Raw genomic sequence first — 25,100 nt, forward strand, 5'->3', positions numbered from 1 at the left:
GTCTATCAAACTATCAGTGGTATGTTGAACCAGGCCCCAGGAGCCCACACGCACAGCAACACTCAGCAGCACTCAGCACCTGTCTCCGACTGCAAGCCGGAGAAAGAGACGCGGTCAATCACACTGGACAGTGCAGCAAAGAGAAAAGAGCAGTGGAGAGTGGGAGGCAGACCAGCTTTTTATCAGCAGAAAAATACATACAGAGCCGACGCTGTGCTACACGTCACCTGATGGCTTAAGCACTTACTTTGTTGAATATAATCATTATGAAGTCAAATGTGGAAATGTTTATTTACCATAAACAAGTTGCAGCCTCTGTCTCATGCCCATGTTGTTCAAATATGTGGTATTGCAAATCGGCAAGACTCTTCCTTTTTCAAACATAATGTAGCATTTTACACATGTGAAGCTGCTTGTAGCAATAGACTGGATACAAGGAGGTTTTCAACGCACACAAAAATGAAAATCATCTTATTATATATACAGTATTTTTGACAATGTTAGGGACGATAGTTCTGGCATTTGGCTGCATAAAGATAAAGCAATAGTAAAACATTTTACAAAAACATTCTTCCCATCCTTATGAACATCAAGGTTGTTAAAGGATTCAGGTTAAAAAAAATTCAAGGTTTTATATAATATAATATCGTATTGTATTATATTTATATTACTTACACAATAGCTAAAGCGAAGTTGTTGCCAATGAAAATCTTAAGTCCCAGGCTCGTGCAACATACAATACGCGTAAGATATAAAAACAAATACGAGGAAGCAAAATAGTCCAATCAAATTCTTAAATGTACCGCCTCACCATTTAGTTATGGTGAAGGCATTACTATTATAACCTAAACATTTTGTGAATAATTTCCATTGAGAAACATCCGTCTTTACCTTAGGACTATTTTGATAGAGAAGAACACAGGACTGATAGAGAGCTCGTCCCATGGTGCAACAACAACCTGAAGCTCAGCAAAACACCTTGTGGTGGACTACCAGAGGAACAAGAAGCCCCCCGTACTATGTCATCCAGGGAGAGGAAGTGAGCAGACTCGATTCATACAAGTACCCAAATCAACCGTAAAACTGTTTTAAAATGTTTGATTTGACTTGCCTTTGTTAAGCTTTGTTGTTCTTGTTCTCCTGTATGTCTACTAGTGTGTATGTTCACTGAGAGAAACAAAAAACTAAGTCAAATTCTTGTATGTGTTCACATGCTGAGCCAATAAACCTGATTCGGATAGATTTACAAATGATATCAAAAAACGTGTTTAGTAAGGTCCAAATATCCTTTTCCTTTCATAACCAAATTCTTCTCGGTTCATCCATAATTTCATGTAGAAGTTTGTGCAATATTGAAAAAGTGACCTTGAGGGCAGTTACTGAGATATATTATGGGACAGGTGGACATTTCTCATAATAACTGTGCGCAGTAACTCTGTCACACACTATTGCTTTCACCACTTTTCATTTCCTTATTGTGTTTTTTGTCTTGTGCAAAAATGTATACTTTTACCTTTTTAGGCCTCCCGAAATCCTAAGAGGAAACTGTCTGAGGAAAAAAGTCCACACTGAGACTACTGCTTCATCTTATGGAGTCACAAGTCAAAAAGACCCCCCTTTATACAGCAATATAGCAGCTTTATCTTTGATAAAACTAATAGAGTATATTTCTCTGTTTGTTGACAGTTATTGTCCTACTGCTAAATGTTATCTGGTTATGATTTATGATGGTAAACAGGCTAAACATCCAAGAACCTTTAAGGTAATTCATGTCTTTACCACATATTCAGAATATTATCTGGAGATGCAACCTCTCATTGCAAGCTTTCTAGACATATGATTCCTCCACGTGGCCTTAACCTACCCCGGCAGTATCTGGAGAAGCTCTGAGGAAGCATCAGAGGCCCAGAGCGCCAGGCGGCATCTCCTCCTCTGGGCTGCAGGGCTGCTGAGGCTCTGGGGATTGGAAGTCAATGAAACCAGGCCTAATTTAGCCTCTGCTGCTCCACAAGCCAGCTGGAATCAGAGTGGGACTCCTTCCCTTTTTAGGGCTCCCTGGATACTGTCGTCTGCAAGTGGCACTTCAGCATTCCTCGCCACACTAAGGACCGAGAGAGAGACAGAGGGAAAGATGACAGCCAAAATGTGTTTTATAGACGCTGCATTATAATTGTTATCAAGGTCTAAAAGTAATAAACTTGCACTGTGGGATCTATGGAAATGCTTTCCAAGCAGTTTTTTTTTTTCTATGCAAAGTCTTTATATTACTCACACTGTAAACCTATTTCAAATGCCATTTTGACACTTTCAGTCATTAAATCTTTACATATAGTAGGCAGTTTGGCCCTGTAAGTGACTGACACACACTTCCCACTGTCACAGCAACTACCCCTAACGTCACACCAGTAATTAGGCATGAGAGGAGGACGATTCAGAGAGTCTGTACTTACACAATCCACTCAGCGTGGCCATGACACCATGTCATGTTATATTTAATATCCTTCATCTGCACTGAAACAAGATGCTGTCGGCCAGGAAGTGTATCTTTCCTCCATCGTGATCAGCTGATTTTCATGTGACAGACAGAGAGGAAGAGAGAGGGAGAGAAAGAAAAAGGGAGAGAGAGATGGGTTATCACTTGTCTTCCACTTACACACATACAGTAGTATTCTATTTTAATGTCTACGTTTAAACATTGATCAATTTCCTCTGATTTAAACTGATTCAATTGCATGCAACCAATTGCTCAAATCATTTTACAACAGGAAAATGAAATGTAATATGTTGGTGTTTTTTAGATAACAAAACGAAATGGTTCCGGGCTGGGCAGCGGTTCTCATGAGAATGATTGACATGACGCTGTTTATTAACCGTGGCAGCCCAAGTATTTAAAAATAAATGGATTAGACGAGGATTACTCATTGAGCCTCCACTCCCTTCCCATCCTTGTGTTTTCTACGTATGATATGACTACACTTGTATTATATAACACAGCAATCACATAAGCCATGATATGGAATACACAATAGGATTATCTATGGTGGAGTGACTCGTCTTCACCTCCCACTTCCTATGGGGAACAAACAAATACATGGCTGCCGCATAAAGACAGATGGCTGCCACTTGTATTCCAAGTGTGTGGAATAACCCGGGAAAAGATGATTCAAACTGTCACAATCCCATTAGTCTCGTCAAGGTCCCTAACTGACCAACCTGCGTAATGAGGAGATAACGGCTAGAGCGATATCCATTATTAACTCTTTTAATAACGATAATTAGTCTTGTCCCTTGTGTCATGGACGACTACTAATTAAATGAATCCACCCTTGCAAGATTTGGATTTGAGAATTCTTAAAAGGAATATAGTGTGTTATTTAGTCTTAAGCTCTGAATCAACTTCTAAGATGGTTGTTGAGATCGGTTTATCCTGACTCTTGGATATAAGACTCCAGCCTTCTCACCTCCATATAAAGTGCAGGTATACAGTATCTTTGCAGCTCCTTGGAAATCCTTCTGACATCATTTATCAGAAGGATGAGCTCAGTAACTGTTTTTACTTCAGCAAGTAATCAGATTAAAACTTAAGGCTATCAAGTGACATCTATGTATCCTTACATTACGGTCTTCTGGTGGTATTTCATTTGTAATTGTCAGTATACAGATGATCGTGATACACAAGTGAATGTTTAATAAACAAGAAATCAGGAATCTGAGTGGGTTGTCTCGACCATGTTTAGTCATGTGATAGATAGTCTGGTAAATATCTATTATTGTAGTCGTTAAGGTTTACATTAGTCTTTTAAGATAACTTCCGATGTAAACATTGGTTCATTATGTCTTATGAAGCCTAATATGTTTTTGTCTGTTGTTTATATTAAGACTTTTTTCATTCATTTATGTAATCTAATGCAAATAGGGATTAATGTCTTAATATTAAAAACACTAGGGCTAGAAGTAGTCAAATATCTAATACACACAATTAATCAAATATCAGTCACTTATAATGAACCTTTGACAGCATCTACAGGCTTTAAAAGGCTCTAAAAGATATTTATACAAACATTTCATTTGTGACGAACTACAGCTACAGTATATTGCAGGTCATTCACTTCACCTGGTGTGTAATGCACCCTCTCTCTGAGGTAAAGGGACCACATTTATGCAACATCATGGGATTAAAGGATAGTTTCACATAGTATTTAAACAACAGTCTGGTGCCAATGTGAGCATCAAACAGTTTGTGCTTGCTGTAATCATTCTGCCTGTTCATGCTGGCCTTTAAGAGTTTCGAAAGTAAGCGATGGGGCAACAAAATGAATAGACGTTATTCTGTGGAACGTTGTGCAACTTAACAACAAGCAAAATGTTCAGACAGTATCTGGTCTAATGTAACTCAGTAATGCATTATTATATTGCCCTGTGTTAACTTACTTTGCCTATTCGCCCTCAAGGTAATAAAAGAAAAAAGGGTGTACCCACCAGTTATAGGTCTATATCAAATATATTATTCTATACAGTACAAGACCCTACACTTAGTATCATAGCAACTACTGAACTCAACATGGCACCTATTGTAATTCTAAAACTAGCTAAGCTGAGTGCCAGACATAATTATATCTCTCCTCAACCAATCACAGAGTCATGAGCCATAAATAACAGACTGCTCCCCTACAGAGAACCAGTCTGCGCCGAAAAGTCAACAAACACTTTCTCCCGTAGCGGCGCAGGCTCTCTTCTGGATTCGTCATGCTCAGAGGAGGACAAACAGAGGGATAGAGACAGCGGCATAGCACATAGGATAGAGCGAGTGGAGAGGAAAAGAAAAACAAATGTAGCCTATGATTACTGAGTTATAATGAAGGCTGTTAGATGGGACTGTGGCTATGAGCTATGTCATTAAAGACAGTGCAGAGTGACTTGAACATCTACAGGTCTCTATTTGAAACACTGGCATGCTGGAAGACAAGGAAGGATAGCACAGGATTCAAAAGTCCTTTCAACAAGCTTCTTCAAAGTTATTACAACATTTCACAAATATTCCAATAATGTTAATAGCTGAAGCTTTCTTGTAAGGGGTAAGGGCCCCACTTTCAAGCCCTATTACCCTGTGTGTGTGTGTCTGCCAGTCAGCTACAGCAGCGCTCTGTGAAACAGCTTAGTCCCTGGGGCATTATATTTAGACTTTTACGACCAATATTGAATTCTGACCCCTCGACATTTTCACCATGGTGATTTGACATGTCACCTTGATAGGGCAACAAGTTATGGCAGCAGTTACATTCAGATCATATCACATGGCTGTCGGAGGTCATTGGTACATGTGTTCCGGATGGGTTTTGAGGGACGGGATTGGAAATGTATAAGACATGTTTCACAGTAACAGGACGCTTGTTTTACTAAAAAGGATATGTGTGTTTATCAAATGTCTTAATGTCATATCATCATTGTCATTGTGGCGACAAGTCACAATGACAGATCATTGTCGCAAGGACACAAAATGACCAAGCAATTTCTGAAAAATCTATAATGTTTAAACCGACTGTTGTTGTTTTTTGTATCTCAAATGCAAACAATACCATGTCTTGTCACATATTTCCTGAAATATGTAAACATAATGAGATAGAAGCACCATCAAACATCCTTGGCATGCATCACATCATAAAAGCAGATGTGTCCTGCATTTCTGCCACCTCCTATACTATTTGTCTTATCTAGTGCCTCTCATACAGGGAGGTGATACTTTCTAGACTTCAGTGTGATATATCCAGTGTCATAATCGTATTCTTGTTTGTGACTTATAGAGCCTACGTAGGGGCACATCTTTAATAAGATGATAATAGATTTATTTAGATTTTTGATTTAGTTAGCGCTTTGACAGGTGCTCAAAGACGCTTTACAGATATAGTGAAAAGAAAAGAAAGGAACAACAAATAAATATATAGTTAAAGTCAAATAATACAAAAACAATCACACATTAAAAGCCGGGTTGAAGAGGTGAGTTTTGATGAGGATGAAGATGAGGTCATATAAGCCTTTTATTAAGTGTTTCAGCTATAGTCATGTCATATGTTGTCATGATGGAGTTAACTCCCTGACTGTAACTACATACTTTTCCACTTTGAGGGGGTAACAGTTTTGAGAAAGCACACATACTTCTCATTGTTCACATTTTCTGCCATGAAAAGGGACATATTTAGAGCACAACAGTGGAATTTAAACCTTTACATTGACTTTGAATTTAAATGTATTTGTTCATTATGATGTATATGATGGTTAGGACGTACACATTCTTCAAACTAAAATGATAGTAAATGGATTGATATCATTGTCACACTATCTTTCACGGAAATAATAATATTTCTATAAACCTGAAGGACAAACATGTGACTGTGGAGATGAGGAGACTGTGTGATGCTACAGCAGAACAGCCTGACCCACCCCTCTCTAAGCACCCAGGACGCTTTCTTCGAGCCTCCCTATTGGGATTCTGGTAGCCTACATTCTCTGCTTCAAGGTCGGCAGCAGTAGCAAATTCAATTACTTGTCCTGTTTTGTGGTGTTGGCGCCGGGTCAACAGCATCTTGGCTAAAATGATGAGTGCGGGAATCTGAAGGGAGCCGCATTTGTCCCAGGTCTCTGGTGTCATGTTTGCAAAGCAAGTAGCAGCAATGAAAAATGGCTGAAATCAAAAGCAGTGTATTAAATTCTGCTTCTGTAATCACTTGCAAAAAAAAATCAATTACCTGTGCTTTCAAATGCACCACTTTATACCGTTGTCCTTTGGTTTATCCTGCTGCTGGAGGATGTCATATGCTTGCACATGGAGTGAAGCTAGACTGCATTAGGTGCATTATTCAAACTCACACCACAGCAAACGCCTCCTGCTGGGCATTTTGGGTATGATATATGATAAATAGGGGTAAACTAACTATATATATAGTTTTAATTTAAGCGGATGTTATTTTGGTTGATTATTTTTGCATAGAGAACCACATTTTATCATAATTAATTTAACATCACTTTACAAAAAAGAGGTCTTTCGCTCAACAGTTTCATTTCAGCCACCATACATATCTGTCATGCATGCTGTATCTTCAGCCGCATGCAGACTTTATCTCTCAGTTGCTGAGGAGGTTGTTATCTAAAGACAAACAGGTTACACGCCACACTGTCGAATGGGAGTTACTTAGAGTATGTAATGGGGTGTCAAACACGCAAAAGCAAACGGACAACTTAATATGCTCCACCCAACAGCGCAAATGTGTTTCACAGAGATCTCTTTGTAATGTTACCAAGTTATAGGATAAATCTATGATAAGTTTTCACATAAACCAATATTAGATAAAAGGTGTGTTTTATCTTACTTCCGTTTAATTTGACCATGAAACTTGCTCACCTCCATTACACAATAATACTAACATGACCTCTGAACACACACAACAGGGTTGTAACTGTAAGGCAAGGCAAGTTTATTTATATAGCACCTTTTAACACAAGGCAATTCAAAGTGCTTTACAAAAAATGAAAGACATTAAGAAAATGGCATTTAAAATCAGTCATTAAAAAGAAAAGATAATAAAATAAAATAAACTGTAGCACTTACTGTGCCAAAACTGCAGTTCACATGACACCTTAATGGTTGTCAATATCAGAGAGTATGTTCATTTAAAAAAGGCAACACACAGCATTTTTTCTCATTTGGTATATACTCAATACAATATCAGTGTTCTATCTCACACAGGCTCCGCCCTCTACTGGATTCTATGGGTAATACTCTCATCATATGAACAGTGGCAAGGCTGAGGACGTGCTCTGTGATGAGGGTCAAGCTCCCCCTCCTAAGAATTCTCAATAGATGAGAGACAAACATGAAGACTGAATGGACAAGTACAGCGGTCACAGGAAGCATAACGTGTGGCTATAACTGTACTGTATGTAGCAGGGGGTTCACTGGCATGTCTACAGGAATTCTAATCCAACTCACCTCAGGCATCCACAAACCAAAAGTCATTGTTGAAGGCCTTTGTTGTACTTCTAAGCGTAGGCTGTAAACTTAGCCTCGCTCATGAGATAGATTCAATGCAGCAATGAAACATGAAAAATGGAAACACTGACTCTAGTATGAGAAACCCCCACTGGTCTTAAACTGTTACATCAAAAGGTTTATTAAATGTGAGTTTAAGTGTTATACAAAATTAAAATGCATTGTAGTTTAAATCAGAAAAATTAGTCTTTAAATAATGTGTACAACCATTTGTATTCTTTCAGTGAAGGTAAATAAAATAAAAATATTCTTGTTTATAGTATATTTTGTTGTTTTTAAGGCAATCTAAAAAGGGAAGTTAGTTCATAAAAGGTTTGATATAGAGGTGTAATAAGATCATGTTCAGTGTGCTAACATAGTTAGTTGTAGTCAGAGGCCCTACGTTTTTGATATTTCAACCAAGAGTTCAGTTGAACAATATTTTCCTCTTTCTTGTCGCATGATGCTGGGACTACTCGACACTAGAGAGCAGCAGAGCAGCATTAAACAGACACTGACCGACTCATTCGACTCGTACGTTCTCCTTTAAATACTGCACCTATGATGCTGTGTTCTAGTTACAAAAACGTCTCACATTAAATATAGGTAAGCAAACAAAAATAAACACCCAGAGCAGTTATCTGGTTATTCATAGCACTTACTTAATCTGTGTTATCAGTTCAAGTGTGTGTGTTTTAGGATTTGTGTGAATGCAGTAAGGATGTATTCACAAGAGTTAGGATATAGGTGTGAAAACTGAGAGGTCTGTTTTCATATAACTTAAATATGAAAAAACAAGATTTGAGTTTCCCTTATATTTTTTGCCACCTTCAGAAGTTGTCTGAGTTCCAAGGAAAAGCAGCTTTTCCTCGACACAGACTGTTCGACCAAAGGCTACACCTCTCAAGTACCTATTGTTGCTTTGTGTTGACAGAGTAAATGAATATTTAACAGGAGGAGAGAAAGTGCTAGGCATCAGATCACTAAGAAGAAAATAACCCCTCTCTTCATCATGTGACCAGGCTATCAATGGTCCAATGACTGACTAGATTGCTGCTTTTATTGGCTGCTTATTTATTTGCTCACCCAATGTTGATTTTGAAACCTTGAATGAAAGGACATTTTGGGGCTTCTACACGTCAATATGTAGACTGTGTGTTTACATGTCAGATGGGGTCTTGTGGTGGGTTGTTTCACCCTGAAAGAGATGCCAGCAGGGTGGAAATGTGTGCGGTAAGCACCATGGACAGTGAACAGAGGCTCAAACATGTGATCAAGGCGATGCGGATTGAAATCAGAAAGCTGGAGCTGGAGAACATGGGCCTGAGGAGGAGAGCGGGAGCTAATCTCCGAAAGATTGCAACCGTTCCCATCATGACTCCAGAATGCAGAGGTAGACTTATTGTCAATGAGCTGTAGGCTTTGAAATATGCATATGCTGTGTGGCGTTTCTAAGGTTGGTTCTTTATTTAATATTCTGATTGCACTTTCAGTGGTGGAAACTAACTAAGGACATTTACTCAATTAATGTACTTCACTAATGTAATTTTCATTGTATGCAACATTATACTGCTCCTCTAATAGATTTTGGAAGACAATTGTGTCCTTATTACTCCACTAAATGTATTTTTCACAGATTGATTTACTAGGTACTTAAAACATTCAGATTTTGACACACAATACTTGGGGGAAAGTTTTAAAATAGGATTATTTGGTATAGATCAAACCATCCAAAATGATATTTAAGATACTAAAACAATTAGTGGGTTAACAGAAAATTAATTCTAAATAAGATTGCTTTGTTCAAAATATTTATTTTGCAAGTAGGCTAGTACTTTTACCCCTAATACTTTAAGTAGCCTACAATTTGTTTCCTACCTTTTCCTAATCGTACTTAAATTATTTTGTTTAATTACTTTTCTTGATGCAGTACTTTTACTTGAAATTGAGTATGTACAGTGTGGTATTAGTGCTTTTACTCAAGTAAAATCGGAATACTTTGTCCACCTCTGCATATTTTGGCATTAGAGTTGTGTTGACCCACCTTTTTGCTGGTATATTCTTTATTCTGTCCTTCAGAGAGCGTTGTCATGACAGTCAGAAGATATTCCATCTTCCAGCCGTTGGCCAGTCATCGGAACGTGCAGATGGACGGTGTGAAAAGTGAACGATGGACTGGAAAACAGCCAAAGAAACATGCAAATTAGCATGCTGATAAACTGTGGCCTCTGACAACATCGAAGATTGGTATTGTAAAGTTATGCTTTCTGTTAAAAAAAAAGTAGACTACAAGCTCTACATGGTGGCCTGGCCTGCATTAAAGTTAACGCATGGCTATCCCTTGCTTACCTTCAAATCTGTTTTGACACCAAAAATGGCAAAAAGTGTATCACTGTCTCAAAATAAAGTTTTTTTCTGCCCTCGGTGAATTTTGTAACATTAATACTGTAGCTTAAATGTTACGTTTTTTCATACCAATAGCTTATTTGTCGACACAATGTTGACACAATGTCGAGCAAATGTCATTGTTAAGCTAATGCAAATGTTGTTATTACCATCATCAACCTGTGGAACGCACCTGTCAGTATAGTGACTTTACTCTCGCGAGATTTCGGCGTTGCGCAGTGGAGTACAGCCGTCCGCCATCACTGCATACAAGCTAGCATTAGCCAAAAACCACTGAGAAGCGAGCGAGTGACAACAACATAACAGACATACACACCGACCTAATTCCTGCAGGGGAGGTCACTGAGTTACCCTGTCGCTTTCCTGGCGTAGAAAGCAAACTAGCAACTGCCTTTCATGTAGTCTTTAAGTCAACTTAGTAACGAAAGTCGTTCTAACTAATCATGTCCAACCTCAAAGGCGGCACCAAGAAGGACACCAAGATGAGGATACGAGCCTTTCCTGTAAGTATTTTCCGGCTCTGTGAGCACTGTGAAGCTAACTGTGAGACTCGAGTACCGGGGATGACAGGTCTCTACGCTAGCAACAGCCTGCTAGCTAGCTAGTCAAACGAGAAAAACATGTCATTGTCAAGTAAAAATTGCAATTATTAGGACAAATAACCGAAATAACATTAGCTGTGTTATCAGTTAAGTTCAAACGCTACCTTGATTTGAAAATGCTTTCGTCGTTTGACGTTAGCTACTGTTAGCATGTCCAACGTTAAGGAAACTTCATCAGTGACATACTAGCAATTGGTAGCAAGCTAAGTAGCAGGCCTGATAATGTCAGCTAACTTGACGCTAGCTAAGTTACAATCAGTCTGCAAGTATTATAATGCTATTGTAAGAGCAAGATGTCTTGGCTGTTGGTGTTTTGTTGCACCACGCATTTGGCGTGGGCTGTTATAGATGGCAATTTACACATTAGCATGTTTTGTTAGCCTGAGAGCTAACGCCACTTCAGCACTTACTCAAGGCTACAGTAAACATGTCTAAGGTAACCTGAGTAGTTAGTGTTGTTGACGTCCAACCAAACCAACTACGTTACCAGAACCACTTTCACACATGTATTTCATCCGCTGAGCGCTGGGCTGAATTACATCTTCACCCATAATGAAATCCTGTTATTAGCGCAGTTGCCATGTCGTGGTATACACAATCTTATTTGAGTTCTGATAGACAAAATTGCAACATCCATTCCTTGTTGAGATTGATGGTGTGAAACAGTTTTTGTTCTGCTTGATATCCAGGGTTATGAGTGGGTGTCTGGCAGAATGAGTCAGTGAGCAGATGAGCGAGTGATCATAGTTAATCTTCCATTGAAATGTTGATCCCACATGCAATGCAAGACCAGCCAATTAGACCACAATTTAATCACACTACCAGATGGTCAACCTAATTGGAATTAAGGTATTCATAAAATCTGAATCAAATATAGTAGCTATTGAAACTCCTCCTTATACCAATACTGATTCTATGGATGACCAGTGCTCTTTTCCCCCAATTTCAAACATGTACTGTATCCTGGTACCTCTTGCATGGAACTGATCACAACTATGTTAATGTTAAGAAATTTCAAAACAACGGAGTTGGCAGCTCATGTGACGGAGTGACTTGGCAGAAACCACATGATCAAATTACAAATCAGATGCAAATCAAATGTCATGCAACTTTGCCATAAAATACATTTTTTATATATACATATATTAATTTCAGGCAGAAAGGTTAACTTGTCCAAGGTTATAAAGAGGTTTGACACACATTGCACCGGCGTCTAATTAACTATCTCCGTAGAGACGTCGGGGAGCTTATGTCATGGTTTACTGACTTTTATTCCTTTTTTAATCCTTTTGATGGTGGACATTTACCTGTTTGCTAGAGCCAATCAGCACTTGCTTTGTGTTTGGGGTTGAAAAGCCTTTCATGACGAGTAGACAAGACAATGGCACAGTTGTCATGGTCTTGCATATTATTATTATTATTATTATTATTATTATAACGTTTTCTGTTTTAACATTGATAGCCAACATATCACCATACTGCAAAAAGATGTCTGTTCCTTGGTTGATGCATGATCCTGACAGTCCACAGATTTTATTATTGTCCGCAGTAAACCTAAAAAATATAAGGACTTCTTAAACATTCTCCTTTCTTGATTGGTTTGTTATGGCTTCGATTTCTGCCAGATGAATGGCGTTACTGATATAGCTCTCTGTTGCTATTGATATGGCTACACTAGTTCAAAAGAGTGATTCAATCATGGCTTTTCAGTTAGCTATAGCTCCTGTGCTGTTGCCCTAAAATGCTTGATCACATTTCTATACGCTTGCAAAGTTATCTGACACAAGGCATCAACTGTCATTATGGCATCACAGATGGAGGACGTTATAAGCAACAAAAGTGATAGCTTGTTTACCATTCTGCTACACTTTAGTAACCAATACTCACTATTAACTCATCAATCCCCACTGCAAGGTAGAAATTGGTTGCTTAGTGTGGAAGTCTTTGTTTATGTATATATGGAAATATACTGGCATACTGAACCTTTAATATGTGTATGGATTATTATTTTTCAAGAGCCGCCATACTATTGTGTGCTAAATGTAGCGATGTTTTGAAACCAGAAATAGAATAGTTGGTTTCAATAACAATGACATTTAAAAACTCTTGGTACCCAATCGATTCCAGGGTTCAAAATGATAAATCTCATGTACTTTAACATACACTCCTTAATATATATCTTTTTTTTTTATAAAAGTATCACAGGTTGTCATTCCACAGTTTCTTGACAAAAAGCTACATTAAACAAGATTACATTTGAACACTTCATGGTAAAGTTAAAAGTTACCTTCCCCGATTATAGATCTTTCTTTAATAAAGCATGTATGCATGTCAATACAAGTCAATTACACCTCCAAAACCAGCGGCTAACGTCACCTAGCTGTACTCCTGCTGATTTCCATACCTGTATTTATTCAGGTTTGTTAACTGTGTGCAGTGTTGTGTGCAGTGTTGAGCAAAAGCGATAGAGGTGGATGTGCTGACAGCAAACAGCTGTTAGGGAGAGAGGGCGCAGAGGAGAACCTGCGGGGCGCACGGCCAGACCTGTGTGCCGTAGGAACAATAGGTGCAAGCGAAAACAAGTACTGTCACGATTTCACAACATTGGTACTGAAGCATTGGTTCTCATGAAATCCTTGCCTAATTGTGTTGCAATAAATAATCCTTAACAAGACTTTCGCCATCCAACATGATGAAATACAAAATTAAACATTTTCAAGGAAACACACTTTCATCTCTCTGTCCCTCCTAGATGACAATGGATGAGAAGTATGTCAACAACATCTGGGACCTTTTAAAGAATGCCATCCAGGAGATCCAGAGGAAGAACAACAGTGGGTTGAGCTTTGAGGAGCTCTACAGGAATGCCTACACCATGGTGCTCCACAAGCACGGGGAGAAGCTCTACACGGGCCTGAGGGAGGTTGTCACAGAGCACCTCATCAACAAAGTAAAGAAACACATTTCCTCTATATTCAGCTCTTTCTTGAAAAATCATTATCGGAAAGAAATAGGAACATTATATAATTTGAGACAATCAATAATAATGAATTACCTATTTGTTTTAGGTTTACATTTTCGGGCTACTGTAACTTGTAGCTAAAGTATTTCAAATGTTTAACATCAAAGAGCAGGGTTGAAGGAGGTTTTATTAAATTGACAAGATAAACTTATAGTCTTGACTTTTACTTAGCATTATACACACATTGATTTTGGATACGCCATTCTAGACAGCTACATGAGCCAAATCTGTTGTAAGACAAATTCTCCCCTTTAAAAAAATGTTCAATTTATTAGCCACACTCCTAACATTGTATCCCAAAGCCGCAACCCCAAATTGGGCTGGGGGCGTAAAGTAGGGGCTCAATGGTCCCTCCCTTGCTCGGATCACAACCCTCTTTAAACTTTCATTATGATTACAACTACATATTTGTGACAGCATTTTGCACATTTCCCATGCTTTCACAATCTCCAAATCTCTGATATGTGTCACAGACATACAAGCACATAGACACGCCCCCCTTGCTTGACCCATGGCCATTTTCCAACTTGACTTGTTTTTAATTACACACCTGTAAAGTTTTGTTTCTGCATCTTACATGGTTGAAAAACAAACACACAAACCCACACAGACTTACAAGGTGAACACAACTGTCTGTGTTGCTGCTGATAATATCTTGATGTGACCTTAATTCTGTCTTTGTGTTTTCAGGTACGGGAAGACGTCTTAAACTCTCTAAATAACAACTTTCTGCAAACACTGAATCAGGCCTGGAATGACCATCAGACTGCCATGGTTATGATCAGAGACATCCTCATGTACATGGTAAATAGGCTGTTGTGCTCTCTCGTCATACTATATGTTTTTCATATTGCTCTGTAGTTGTTATTGTATCGAAGCTTTTAACATTTTACAATGCAGTGGTGGCTGTTATTTCAATGGGATCCACATTTGTGCATCCATCCTATGGGCTATGTTGCCTCTGCACGTGGATTACAGTGTGTGTTCCCTCTCATGAATAATTGTGTGCTACCAAAGAAATGGCCTTTTGTTTTCCAACTTAGACCTTACACTTTATCCCTTTCTGGACTTTGTAAGGGGCTGCTTTATCTGTGGTCTTAACAATTAGCTTGTGTTACTGTTTGCATTTGTTTAGTTGGCCAACTAGCGGAACTAGGTGAATAACTTTGGCAGCAAGTCCAACATGTTAGTGTGGTGTGTAACTGAGTGAGCCCTCGAGATAGGCACAAGTGTGGCTCTAAACAATGGCACAGAGACCACAGCTCTCCTGGGGTTCCTTTCTTCTGCTCTCTCCTTTTTCCTGTCCTGGCCTTACCCCGGGGTCGGCTCTCCCGTGTTTAACTACAGAGACTCACCGTGCCTGTTCTGAGAGCAGCCTGCTGTTGTTACCTGCCTGCTGACCTCTAGAGGAGAGCCTGAAGGATGCAGCCAGTGTGACTTTGCTTTATTTACCTTTGTGAAAGCCGCCCCCCCTTTAGGCCCTCGAGACATTATGTATTTTCTAGGGAAGTTAAGGCGATTGTTATTTTTCCTCCACACATTTGTTAACTGCTGAGCATGCATGTAATCACGTTTACTTTAGCCAGTGTTACCTGCCCTATTTTTTTTTTTAATGTAGTTATGTAATCCAGGAAATGCAAACTCATTCACTCACTACACACATGATGAAAGGAGAGATATCAGAAAACCCAACAAGCTTATGAGATTGAAAGATTTTTTTGATGCTTTTTGAAGAATTATGATGTTACTTAATATCCCAGAAGATAGTAGAAGCCACCTCCTCATTTTTAAGTTCAAATCTTGTTAGTTATACATTATAAATCTGTTATTACCAACAGCCCCTTGAATAGTGATGCTTTCTGAATAGGGCTTATGTCTTGACCTCATGATTACTTGGAATAATTTAGACACCTACTAGTCCTTTCCTCTGATGCTTAAAAAGCTTTGCACCCTGTCAATTAGATTGCATACTGTAAAATGGAAAGTCTCTGTATATCCAGCACCTATCAAAAATCATTTGCACCCCTTTGAATCACAGTGGATGAAGTTATTCTTTTATTTGTGCAATGATGAGCATACATAAATACATACCTATAAAGAGGGGGTGGAAACACATGTCACACAAACTGTAAATGCCTCAATATACAGAAGTTTATTATTTAAAATCTCAACATGCATACGTTAATAAGAATGTATTTGAGTCAGTTTGGGGCCTTGGTACTTCTCTTCATTCACACACTAGTCAATGTCTTTCTCACACGCTCGTCTCTGTTGTCTCCCAGGACCGTGTCTATGTTCAACAAAACAACGTGGAGAATGTGTACAACCTCGGCCTCATCATATTCAGGGACCAGGTGGTCCGCTACGGCTGCATTCGAGACCACCTACGACAGACGTTACTCGACATGATCGCCCGTGAGAGGAAGGGAGAAGTTGTAGACAGGTAACTACGCGTGCTTCGGGATATTTAGGTTGAATTAGAAATGTGGTCGACATGCAGCAACTCTCCTAGGTCTCGTTCCTTATTTTGTTCAACATTATGCATTTATTTTAGTTGTGAAGGCTATTTTTGCCATGTTAGATTTCCTCTAAATAATTATTTGTAATAAAGGCAAAATGGAAGACTCACTTGTTTGTATTATCCATTGCAGGGGCGCCATCAGAAACGCCTGTCAGATGCTGATGATCCTTGGCCTGGACGGCAGGTCTGTATACGAGGAGGACTTTGAGGGTCCTTTCTTAGATATGTCGGCGGAATTCTTCCAGGTAAGTCTGCGGGAGGTTCTTGCTGTCTCTATGGTTTATAAACATTATAATACATTGACACTAGGGCTGCTCAATTCATTGTATTTTAATCGCAATTATGATTATGGCTTGCAACGATTGCGAAAACAAAGTGATCGAAATAAAACGATTATTTTTTCATTATTATTATTATTATTTTTTTTTTTGTATTGGTTTTTCAGTTGTATTATACTTAAAGTTCAGGGTAATAAACTGTTAAAAACATACAAAATTGATGTTTTCAGAGTAAATGGATAATCGTTTTTTTTTAATAATCGTGACATCAATTATTGACCCAAATAATCGAGATTATGGTTTTTGCCATAATCGAGCAGCCCTAATTGACACTGGAACTGTTTGTAATATACAAACACACAATGATCCGCTCTTTCAGATGGAGAGCCAAAAGTTCCTAGCAGAAAACAGTGCCAGTGTCTACATTAAGAAGGTGGAGGCCAGAATTAATGAAGAGATCGAGCGAGTTATGCACTGCCTGGACAAGACTACAGAGGAGCCCATTGTCAAGGTGGTGGAGAGGGAGCTCATTTCCAAACACATGAAGACCATAGTGGAGATGGAGAATTCTGGCCTTGTCCATATGCTCAAGAACGGAAAGACAGAAGGTAAAAAGCTTTGCCTATTTGATATTCAACTTTTCTAAATTAAGGATTGCAAAGATACCTCTGCTCTATTTCCATCTTTAACTCAATCAGTTTTGTTTATTTCTCGTCCTTTCTCCCCACCATGTCTCCCTCAGACCTGGCTTGCATGTACAAGCTGTTCAGCCGTGTGCCAAATGGCCTGAAAACCATGTGTGAGTGTATGAGCTCCTACCTGAGGGAGCAAGGCAAAGCTCTGGTGTCAGAAGAGGGAGAGGGCAAGAACCCTGTCGACTATATCCAGGTATGCTGTGTGAGAAATGAGTCCAAAAGCACAACTTTAGATCTGAACATAAGACACCTGATGATCCCTTCTTAAAATGTTGATGAAGAGGTTAACGTGTTTTTATGTATTACATCACGTCTTTGTATCTTCCTCCACAACAGGGCCTGCTAGACCTGAAGATACGATTTGACCGTTTCCTCCTCGAGTCATTCAACAACGACAGACTCTTTAAACAAACCATAGCAGGAGACTTTGAGTATTTCCTCAACCTCAACTCCCGCTCACCGGAGTACCTCTCACTCTTTATCGATGACAAGCTCAAGAAGGGTGTTAAAGGGGTTTGTAGATCCTTTTAATGATCTTTTAACGCAAAGCACATTTAACTACACCTTTATGAACTGATTGCCCTGTCGTGTTTGAACAGTTAACAGAACAGGAGGTGGAGTCGATCCTGGACAAGGCCATGGTGTTGTTCCGCTTCATGCAGGAGAAGGATGTGTTTGAAAGGTACTACAAGCAGCATCTGGGTCGCAGGCTCCTCAGCAACAAGAGTGTCTCAGACGACTCGGAGAAGAACATGATTTCTAAGCTCAAGGTAAAAGAAGGACACGGTTTTGGTACAGAGTGTTTATGCAATTCCTTGTACTGTTTTTCTTTCTTCTCCACTCGTGTAACTCACTGTTCTGACTTTCTCCTTTGCAGACAGAATGTGGCTGTCAGTTCACCTCGAAACTGGAAGGGATGTTCAGAGACATGAGCATCTCCAACACTACCATGGATGAGTTCAGGCAACACATACAAACCACGTCGGTAAGGTCTCACAACGCTCTCGTCTAAACACGGCACACTTAAAAACACATCTTCATTTGAAGGCACAGTTGAAGTTCCACAAGTTCACAGAAAAAGGATTGGAAGATCAGCTTTGTTGTATTGTAGTCTCTTGTATCTAACCACCATTCATTCATATTTGTATTGAAACAAAACCTACCATGCATCTCTTTCAGGCATCTCTAAGTGGTGTGGACCTCACAGTAAGAGTCCTCACGACAGGCTACTGGCCTACACAGTCGGCAACACCTAAATGCACCATCCCCCCCTCTCCCAGACACGCCTTTGAAGTCTTTAGAAGGTAATGCATCTAAATTCCCTCAGACGTCGATAGTATACAGGGCGGTTTGAACTGGTTCTGTGTGGCTTCTAAAGGACTCTGCTCTTCTTTTCCAGGTTTTACCTCGCTAAGCACAGTGGTAGACAACTCACACTGCAACACCATATGGGCGGGGCGGACCTGAACGCAACTTTCTACGGAACTATTAAAAAGGTAGACACAAAAAGTAGTTTCAATTATAAACTACTGCATTCAAGATACAATGGTGTTGTTACGTATCGTTTCCTAAGATTTAATCAAACTTTCCTTTGAATTCTTCTGCAGGAGGATGGCTCAGAGGTGGGTGTGGGGGGTGCTCAGGTGACCGGCTCCAACACCCGGAAGCACATACTGCAGGTCTCCACCTTCCAGATGACCATCCTCATGCTTTTCAACAACAGAGACAAGTGTACTTTCGAGGTGGGGACACAGTGAAGTGACCTTAAACTCACTATCTGAATATCATTCTCGCATTAGATCCTTTCGCCTTTTTATAGATGTCATGTTGCTAAGTGACAACACAAGTTCTTCCGTCCCTCTTTTTACAATCTTAATTGTCCGTTCTGTTCCCGTCTAAAGGAGATCCAGCAGGAGACGGATATCCCTGAGCGGGAGTTAGTGCGAGCGCTGCAGTCTCTGGCCTGTGGAAAGCCGACGCAGAGAGTCCTCACCAAGGAGCCAAAGTCTAAAGAGATCGAGACCGGCCACGTGTTTACGGTTAATGATCAGTTTACTTCCAAACTGCACAGAGTCAAAATACAGACAGGTGGGCAAAGCTTGTGCACAACACATGCATCACAAACAGAAAAGTCACACCTCATTTTCAGGCCAGCTTCTGTCCAGCACGGCGCTGTATTGCTTGGTCAGAGAGTTTCATTTCTATGCATTTAAAACATGATAATGTTGACTTGTTTCGGTAGTCTTAAAGGTGGGGTAGGTAAGTTTGAGAAACTGGCTCGAGATACACTTTTTGTTATATTCCATGGAATGCTCTTAACAGCCCGATAGCAATGAATATCTATAAGTGCTTTGACAAAAAATCCATAAAAAAATGTCATCTGTGGAAGCCGTGGTGCAGTAAAAAGCACGACCAATCATTTTAGCCGGCCCGGCTAAAATAACTGGATGGCCTACCTGCCTGTCAGCCTTCCATCTGTGCACAAACTTATCTCGTGCCCTCATTGGTCATGTGCGCACTTGTGTGTGTTGGAGGAGGGGCTCTGTAAGGAAGTAGCAGATTTTTTCCGGCTGTGTATTTTCAAATTCTAGCGCACTCGAGCTGGTTTCTCCAAAATTACCTACCCCACCTTTAAGATATAAATGGCTCATTACAACTGCATTGATAAAAGATGAAAATCCTGAATTTTAAGTCAAAGTAGAAATGATTTAGCTTTGAATAACTAAAGTGTTGGTACATTGAATACAGCAGTTCACATGCTTTTAGGTCAGGTGAAAGAACACCATAGTTTCTGTTTCAGCCTTTTAAGAAACGTAGATAATGACGTGCTATGTTGTGACATGAACTCTAGGTGGGACTGTTCCTGCTTATATGAAACCTTTTCCACATGTTGTCCTCGAAGCTCATCATGTTTCCTATCCTATTTTCCCAGTTGCTGCTAAACAAGGAGAATCAGACCCCGAGAGGAAAGAGACGCGGCAGAAAGTGGACGATGACAGGAAGCATGAGATTGAGGCAGCCATTGTCCGAATCATGAAGTCAAGGAAGAAGATGCAGCACAATGTCCTGGTGGCGGAGGTAAGGAACTCCACATGGGGATACACTTTTAATATTAAACGGCACATTTAATCCAATATTGGTAAATCTTCTCTGTTTCTCACATCCACGTTCTGCAGAGAATTATAATGTAAAAAGCTGATTTGCTGTTGAAATGCTGCTGTTCTCTTACATGCTGTCTCTCTGTGTCTTCAGGTAACACAACAGCTCCGGTCACGTTTTCTTCCGAGCCCTGTCGTAATTAAAAAGCGTATAGAAGGACTAATAGAAAGGGAATACTTGGCACGGACGCCAGAAGATCGCAAAGTGTACACCTACGTTGCATAGAAGATGGACTGTGGATGAGAGGACTGGACGGGGGGGGATGGGATTTGTTTGTTTTCTTTGGACTGTTGTTACGCATGGACTGGAAGTTTCTTTTAAAGACAAATGCTGGGAACCTGATTCCTCCTCCCTTACAAAAACACAGTAAATGCGGAATTAAATGTTGGCGCAGAAATAAAATCCATCAAAACTTGTAGACGATTTTTAAATCAGGCCCAGTCTTCCTATTCCCTGTGAGTTTTAACATGGATGGATCCAGCTTCAAGCTTTTCACTGTTTTACCCTTGTAGAGATCAAACTTGCAAAGAATCCCTTGGGAAAATGTGAATGCACCACATTATTTTTTTGTTTCAATACTGTATAAAAATAATAAAATTATTAAAAACAGCAAATGTGGATTGTTACAAAATAAAAAATAATGAGTATTGATGCTCTGTGGTTTTTCACAGATATGCTCTGCCTTACATTTGCTTCTTACATAAGAATCCTAATTGGGATATTTATTCAAATTGTAGTCAGCAGCATAGACCAAAATAATTGACAGAATGTTGTCTCCAAAAGTGTTGACGGCTTTGTTTAAATGTTTTATTTTGTACACTATTTTCAGCCAAATTCAGCTTTGTGGGAGAACTAAGACATTTGAACAGGAGAACAATCAACTGGACTTTATTTTCCCACTTTAAGTAACACTTCAAATATCTTTACTTCATATGTGGCAGCACAAAGGGAAAGAAGAGTATCTGATGCACCCACGGTACAAACAGTGTTACGCTTTTCTATATGCTAGCCGCAAGTAAAAATTAGATATGCTCATGCTATTGAGATATTCAATCAAAATCAACTTCTAATAGTTAGTGATATTTGCGAGGCACGCAGTCCATCTTCCACATGTTGACATAACATAAATCCGGTGACAGAGCGTTGCACTGTCCTGAATATATGGCTTTCAGAAATTAATCTTGATGTTTGAATTGATCAGTAACAGGTTTTATACAGATGGATGTCTGGAAGGACTCATGCTCTACATCAGGTAGAAGGGCTCTGGCCAAAGTCTCCAGCTGAGTCATGAAGCTCTGGATCTCTTCAGCAGAACTGTGAGTCCAGGCCAGAGGCAGGTGGGCAGGAACAGGAGCACGATCTGCAACACACAGTGTGTCAGAATTCAACCAAAATAAAAGGGACTTCTCTTTGTTGAAATAGGACCAGCCCCACATGATACTGCTCACCTTGAAAGAACTGCCCACTGAGTGTCCTTGCAGCAGCTTTAGACACGGCCAGCCACAGCACAGTGTCAGCTCCCTGCTCCACACTGCGCAGCCTCTCCCCCATCATCTGGTGGAACTGAGGCATTGATGCAGAAACAGCTGGAACGGGAAGAATCATGTGTATGTATTTTGACACGAGTGTTTACTCAAATGAAGTGGAAGCAACATTTACAGACTAATACATCATCAAGGATTGGTAAACAGAGTGAAAGGGTTGTTTTAAAAGCAGGTTCTCAAGGATTGTGAATTAAAAAATAATAATAATAGGGAAAACATATTCCGTTTGAAGTTTTTATGCATTTAAAAAATTCTACTCGACTAATTATTTGAGCAATTAAACATGAACATTTGGCAAGATATAGAAATAATAAATACTTAATTTACCTCATATCTGCTTACTCATATCTCAAAATCACAGCTATCGGGTAAACGTTTATTAAGCTATAAAGTCAGATTGTTATTTAAGAGGTTATTTGGGTTCAAGTGGGGTAAGAAGTATTCAGATCTAAAGTGCAGTAATAATGCATATAAAAAAGCATATACAAGTAAGTATACAACAGCATAAATGGGCTCTGACAATACTTTCATGTTAACATTGGATTATTTGAAATTGTGTGTGCGATTTATTTGCTATTTTTTGAAAACAGATAAAAAACAAAGAAAAAGGAACATTACCAGCACCCTCAACTGATTTCAGGTGCTTTGGATGATTCAGTACCTGGAGTATCTACCCAGCCAGGGTGCATCGCAGAGAAGTGGATGACTGGAAAAGCTTCGGCCCACTTTTGTGTCAGCACCACCTGCTGTCTCTGAGAAGGAACGACACATAGTTGCTTCATTCTAGAAATGGGCCTCTACACTATTCACTACTGCTGTAAATTAATATCCATTTTTGTATGAATTTTTCTGTTCTGTTCCACCATATTACACAGACAAATCCAAACCCAGCAAGGCAGATGAAGAAGAGAGAACTACACAAAAAACGTGTTTTAAAACCTGGATTACACCCTCCTACCTTGTTCTGGGCGTAGACCATGACGCCATCAAAGTAGCCCTTCTCTGACTGCAGGTCATCGACTCTGAGTTTCTGGACCAGCATGCCTCCAGAGGACACAGTGATCTAATAACCACAGAGAAAAGAGGCATAGTGTGCTCAGACAACAGCCACTACAGCCTGGACAAACGTTGCATTATGCTGTGCACATGATGCAGATGAACACTTTGTGTGTTTGTCAGGGAGTGCGGGTTCTATACCACTCTTGGATCCCGGCTCTTTCGTAGAAGTGGTATAAGACTCTGGGTAAGGATCAACATCCCTTAAGAGATGGACAAAATTATAATTTGAAACGGTTTTGTTTACAGCAGAATGTCTCTCTTTGACATCAGAGTGAGACTAACCCATTGTGTTGGTGGCAAAGTTCATCTCCAGGCCCTCAGCATTCACCTCTCTGTTGTTCACCATACACCCTGCATTGTTTATCTGTCAAGCAAAAATAACAAAGTCAAAACAGATGTAAACAGCATTTTTTGTTTATGAAGACAGATTTCTGATGATTAAAAGAGATACCAACCAACACATTTAAGGATTGATAGTGCTCCTTAAAGGCCTCTGCAAACTCCCATACTTTGCGTGTCTCTGACATATCCACAATATGGATGTATACCTCCTAGAATAACCAGATTAGTATCAGTCTTTTATAAATCACGAAAAGTGTCACTTGTTCCACATTCTCCATGGCACGCTTACCGTGTTCCCTGACTCACTAACAATGTCCACCTTGGCCTCTTCTGCTCTATCTCTGTTCCTACACACCATGTGGACTGTCCCACCTGGAAACAAATAACATTAATGTTTATTTTCTATTCAAGTGCATGGCAGAGCTTACCTGTCCAGTATTTTACCTTTCTTGGCTACAGCTATGGCTGTTGCCTTGCCGATCCCACTGTTGGCTCCTGTGATCATAAAAGACCTTCCCACAATCGACACATTGAGGTCTTGGGGCTCAAAGACTTTAGATGCTGTCTCATATCCCTTCCTAAAAGCAAATAGAAGAAACACAAATCAAAGTGTGTCATATTTTCCTTTCTCCACATTTTAGTTTCAGTCGAGTCAAGTGATGTGAATGCCATCCTCAAGAAACATCAGCTGTCAATGGGACTATTGTAATTGAGCATAAAGGCTAGTTTGAGTGTGTGCCATACGGTGATCAGACCTTTGATATGACACTGTTTAGCAAGTCTTTAGGCTTGAATAAAATATATGAAAACCATTTTACAAACCATTAATTCTGCATTTACACAGCCAACAAGCAAGACTAACAGTTTAGACTGTTTGACTGACAGACATTTCTTTAGCTCTATATCTCTAGATCATTTACAAAAGAATCAATAGCTTTGACTGACCTTGTGTATTGCTGGAGTCCATTCATAAACCAGATAGAATTTCGGTACAGAGACATGTTATCAAGTGAATAATAATCCCAAGAAGTGCAGCAGTTTGCAGTCAGCTCCCCTTGTCAGCCACTGTGACAGATCAGGATCACATGAAGAAGACAGAGGGAGCCCTTGATGCTCTCTGCGGCCACAGTGACAGCCAAGTGATACATTAAATTAAGGTTTTATTAGCTTATTCATCGAAATAATCTGAACAAATCAGGTCGTAGATCTTTAAAAGTTAGGACGGGATGCATTCCTGTAACACAGATCTACGATAAGCGATCCAGATGGGTGTCAGGTGTGGTGACGCGTGCAGCAGGCACGGCCAGGGGGGCGGAGTTAACAAACTTCCACACTGAGCTGAACGACAGATAGATATGTGTTTAGCCGGACCAGTTGACCCTTTGTAAGCGTTAAAGTGCTTTTTTAAAGTCATTTCGTATCATTTGTGAATCTTGTCCCAGCGTCAAA

General features: G+C 39.7%; 2 protein-coding genes and 1 long non-coding RNA gene across 4 annotated transcripts; 1 reads left to right on the forward strand and 2 right to left on the reverse strand.

Annotated features, from left to right (window-relative positions):
• Positions 1-134: 134 nt before the first annotated feature.
• LOC307019522 lies at positions 135-10,699 on the reverse strand. Its single transcript, XR_013802680.1, has 4 exons — positions 10,602-10,699; positions 10,068-10,198; positions 2,451-2,564; positions 135-2,101 (listed from the first exon to the last, which is right to left on the reverse strand). It is a non-coding gene; the product is annotated as an uncharacterized lncRNA (long non-coding RNA).
• On the forward strand, positions 10,695-21,355 carry LOC307019518 (cullin-3-like). Of its 2 annotated transcripts, none has more exons than XM_079650505.1 (16): positions 10,695-10,932; positions 13,784-13,981; positions 14,744-14,857; positions 16,336-16,496; positions 16,705-16,819; positions 17,232-17,460; positions 17,595-17,740; positions 17,884-18,060; positions 18,147-18,317; positions 18,425-18,532; positions 18,727-18,851; positions 18,947-19,042; positions 19,151-19,289; positions 19,449-19,635; positions 20,480-20,625; positions 20,800-21,355. In XM_079650505.1, exons 1-16 carry the CDS (start codon positions 10,873-10,875, stop codon positions 20,929-20,931), a joined length of 2,304 nt encoding a protein of 767 aa, XP_079506631.1. In that variant the 5' UTR covers positions 10,695-10,872; the 3' UTR covers positions 20,932-21,355. The 2 variants fall into 2 exon arrangements, with proteins under 2 accessions (XP_079506631.1, XP_079506632.1); XM_079650506.1 differs by having other exon boundaries at positions 10,697-10,932; positions 18,947-19,043; positions 19,155-19,289.
• Positions 20,837-25,100, reverse strand: dhrs12lb (dehydrogenase/reductase (SDR family) member 12-like b). The gene is made up of 10 exons (XM_079650509.1): positions 24,597-25,100; positions 24,096-24,229; positions 23,941-24,023; positions 23,765-23,860; positions 23,592-23,673; positions 23,448-23,509; positions 23,209-23,313; positions 22,912-23,002; positions 22,155-22,292; positions 20,837-22,066 (listed from the first exon to the last, which is right to left on the reverse strand). The coding sequence occupies exons 1-10, from the start codon at positions 24,650-24,652 to the stop codon at positions 21,882-21,884; spliced, it is 1,032 nt and encodes a 343-aa protein (XP_079506635.1). The 5' UTR covers positions 24,653-25,100; the 3' UTR covers positions 20,837-21,881.

Source organism: Notothenia rossii (genome assembly GCF_949606895.1).
Source record: "Notothenia rossii genome assembly, chromosome: 9".
Taxonomy (NCBI): Eukaryota; Metazoa; Chordata; class Actinopteri; order Perciformes; family Nototheniidae; genus Notothenia; species Notothenia rossii.

What these genes read in the sequence shown, in the direction of transcription:
- LOC307019518 (XM_079650505.1), top strand. Translation starts at nt 10,873, where the DNA reads ATGTCCAACCTCAAAGGCGGCACCAAGAAGGACACCAAGATGAGGATA. An exon ending in TGTCGGCGGAATTCTTCCAG is followed by an intron (nt 16,820 to 17,231) that starts GTAAGTCTGCGG and finishes CCGCTCTTTCAG; the next exon opens with ATGGAGAGCCAAAAGTTCCT. An exon ending in AACACATACAAACCACGTCG is followed by an intron (nt 18,533 to 18,726) that starts GTAAGGTCTCAC and finishes CATCTCTTTCAG; the next exon opens with GCATCTCTAAGTGGTGTGGA.
- dhrs12lb (XM_079650509.1), bottom strand. Translation starts at nt 24,652, where the DNA reads ATGTCTCTGTACCGAAATTCTATCTGGTTTATGAATGGACTCCAGCAA. An exon ending in GGACTCCAGCAATACACAAG is followed by an intron (nt 24,230 to 24,596) that starts GTCAGTCAAAGC and finishes ATTTGCTTTTAG; the next exon opens with GAAGGGATATGAGACAGCAT. An exon ending in TGGTCTACGCCCAGAACAAG is followed by an intron (nt 23,003 to 23,208) that starts GTAGGAGGGTGT and finishes GTTCCTTCTCAG; the next exon opens with AGACAGCAGGTGGTGCTGAC.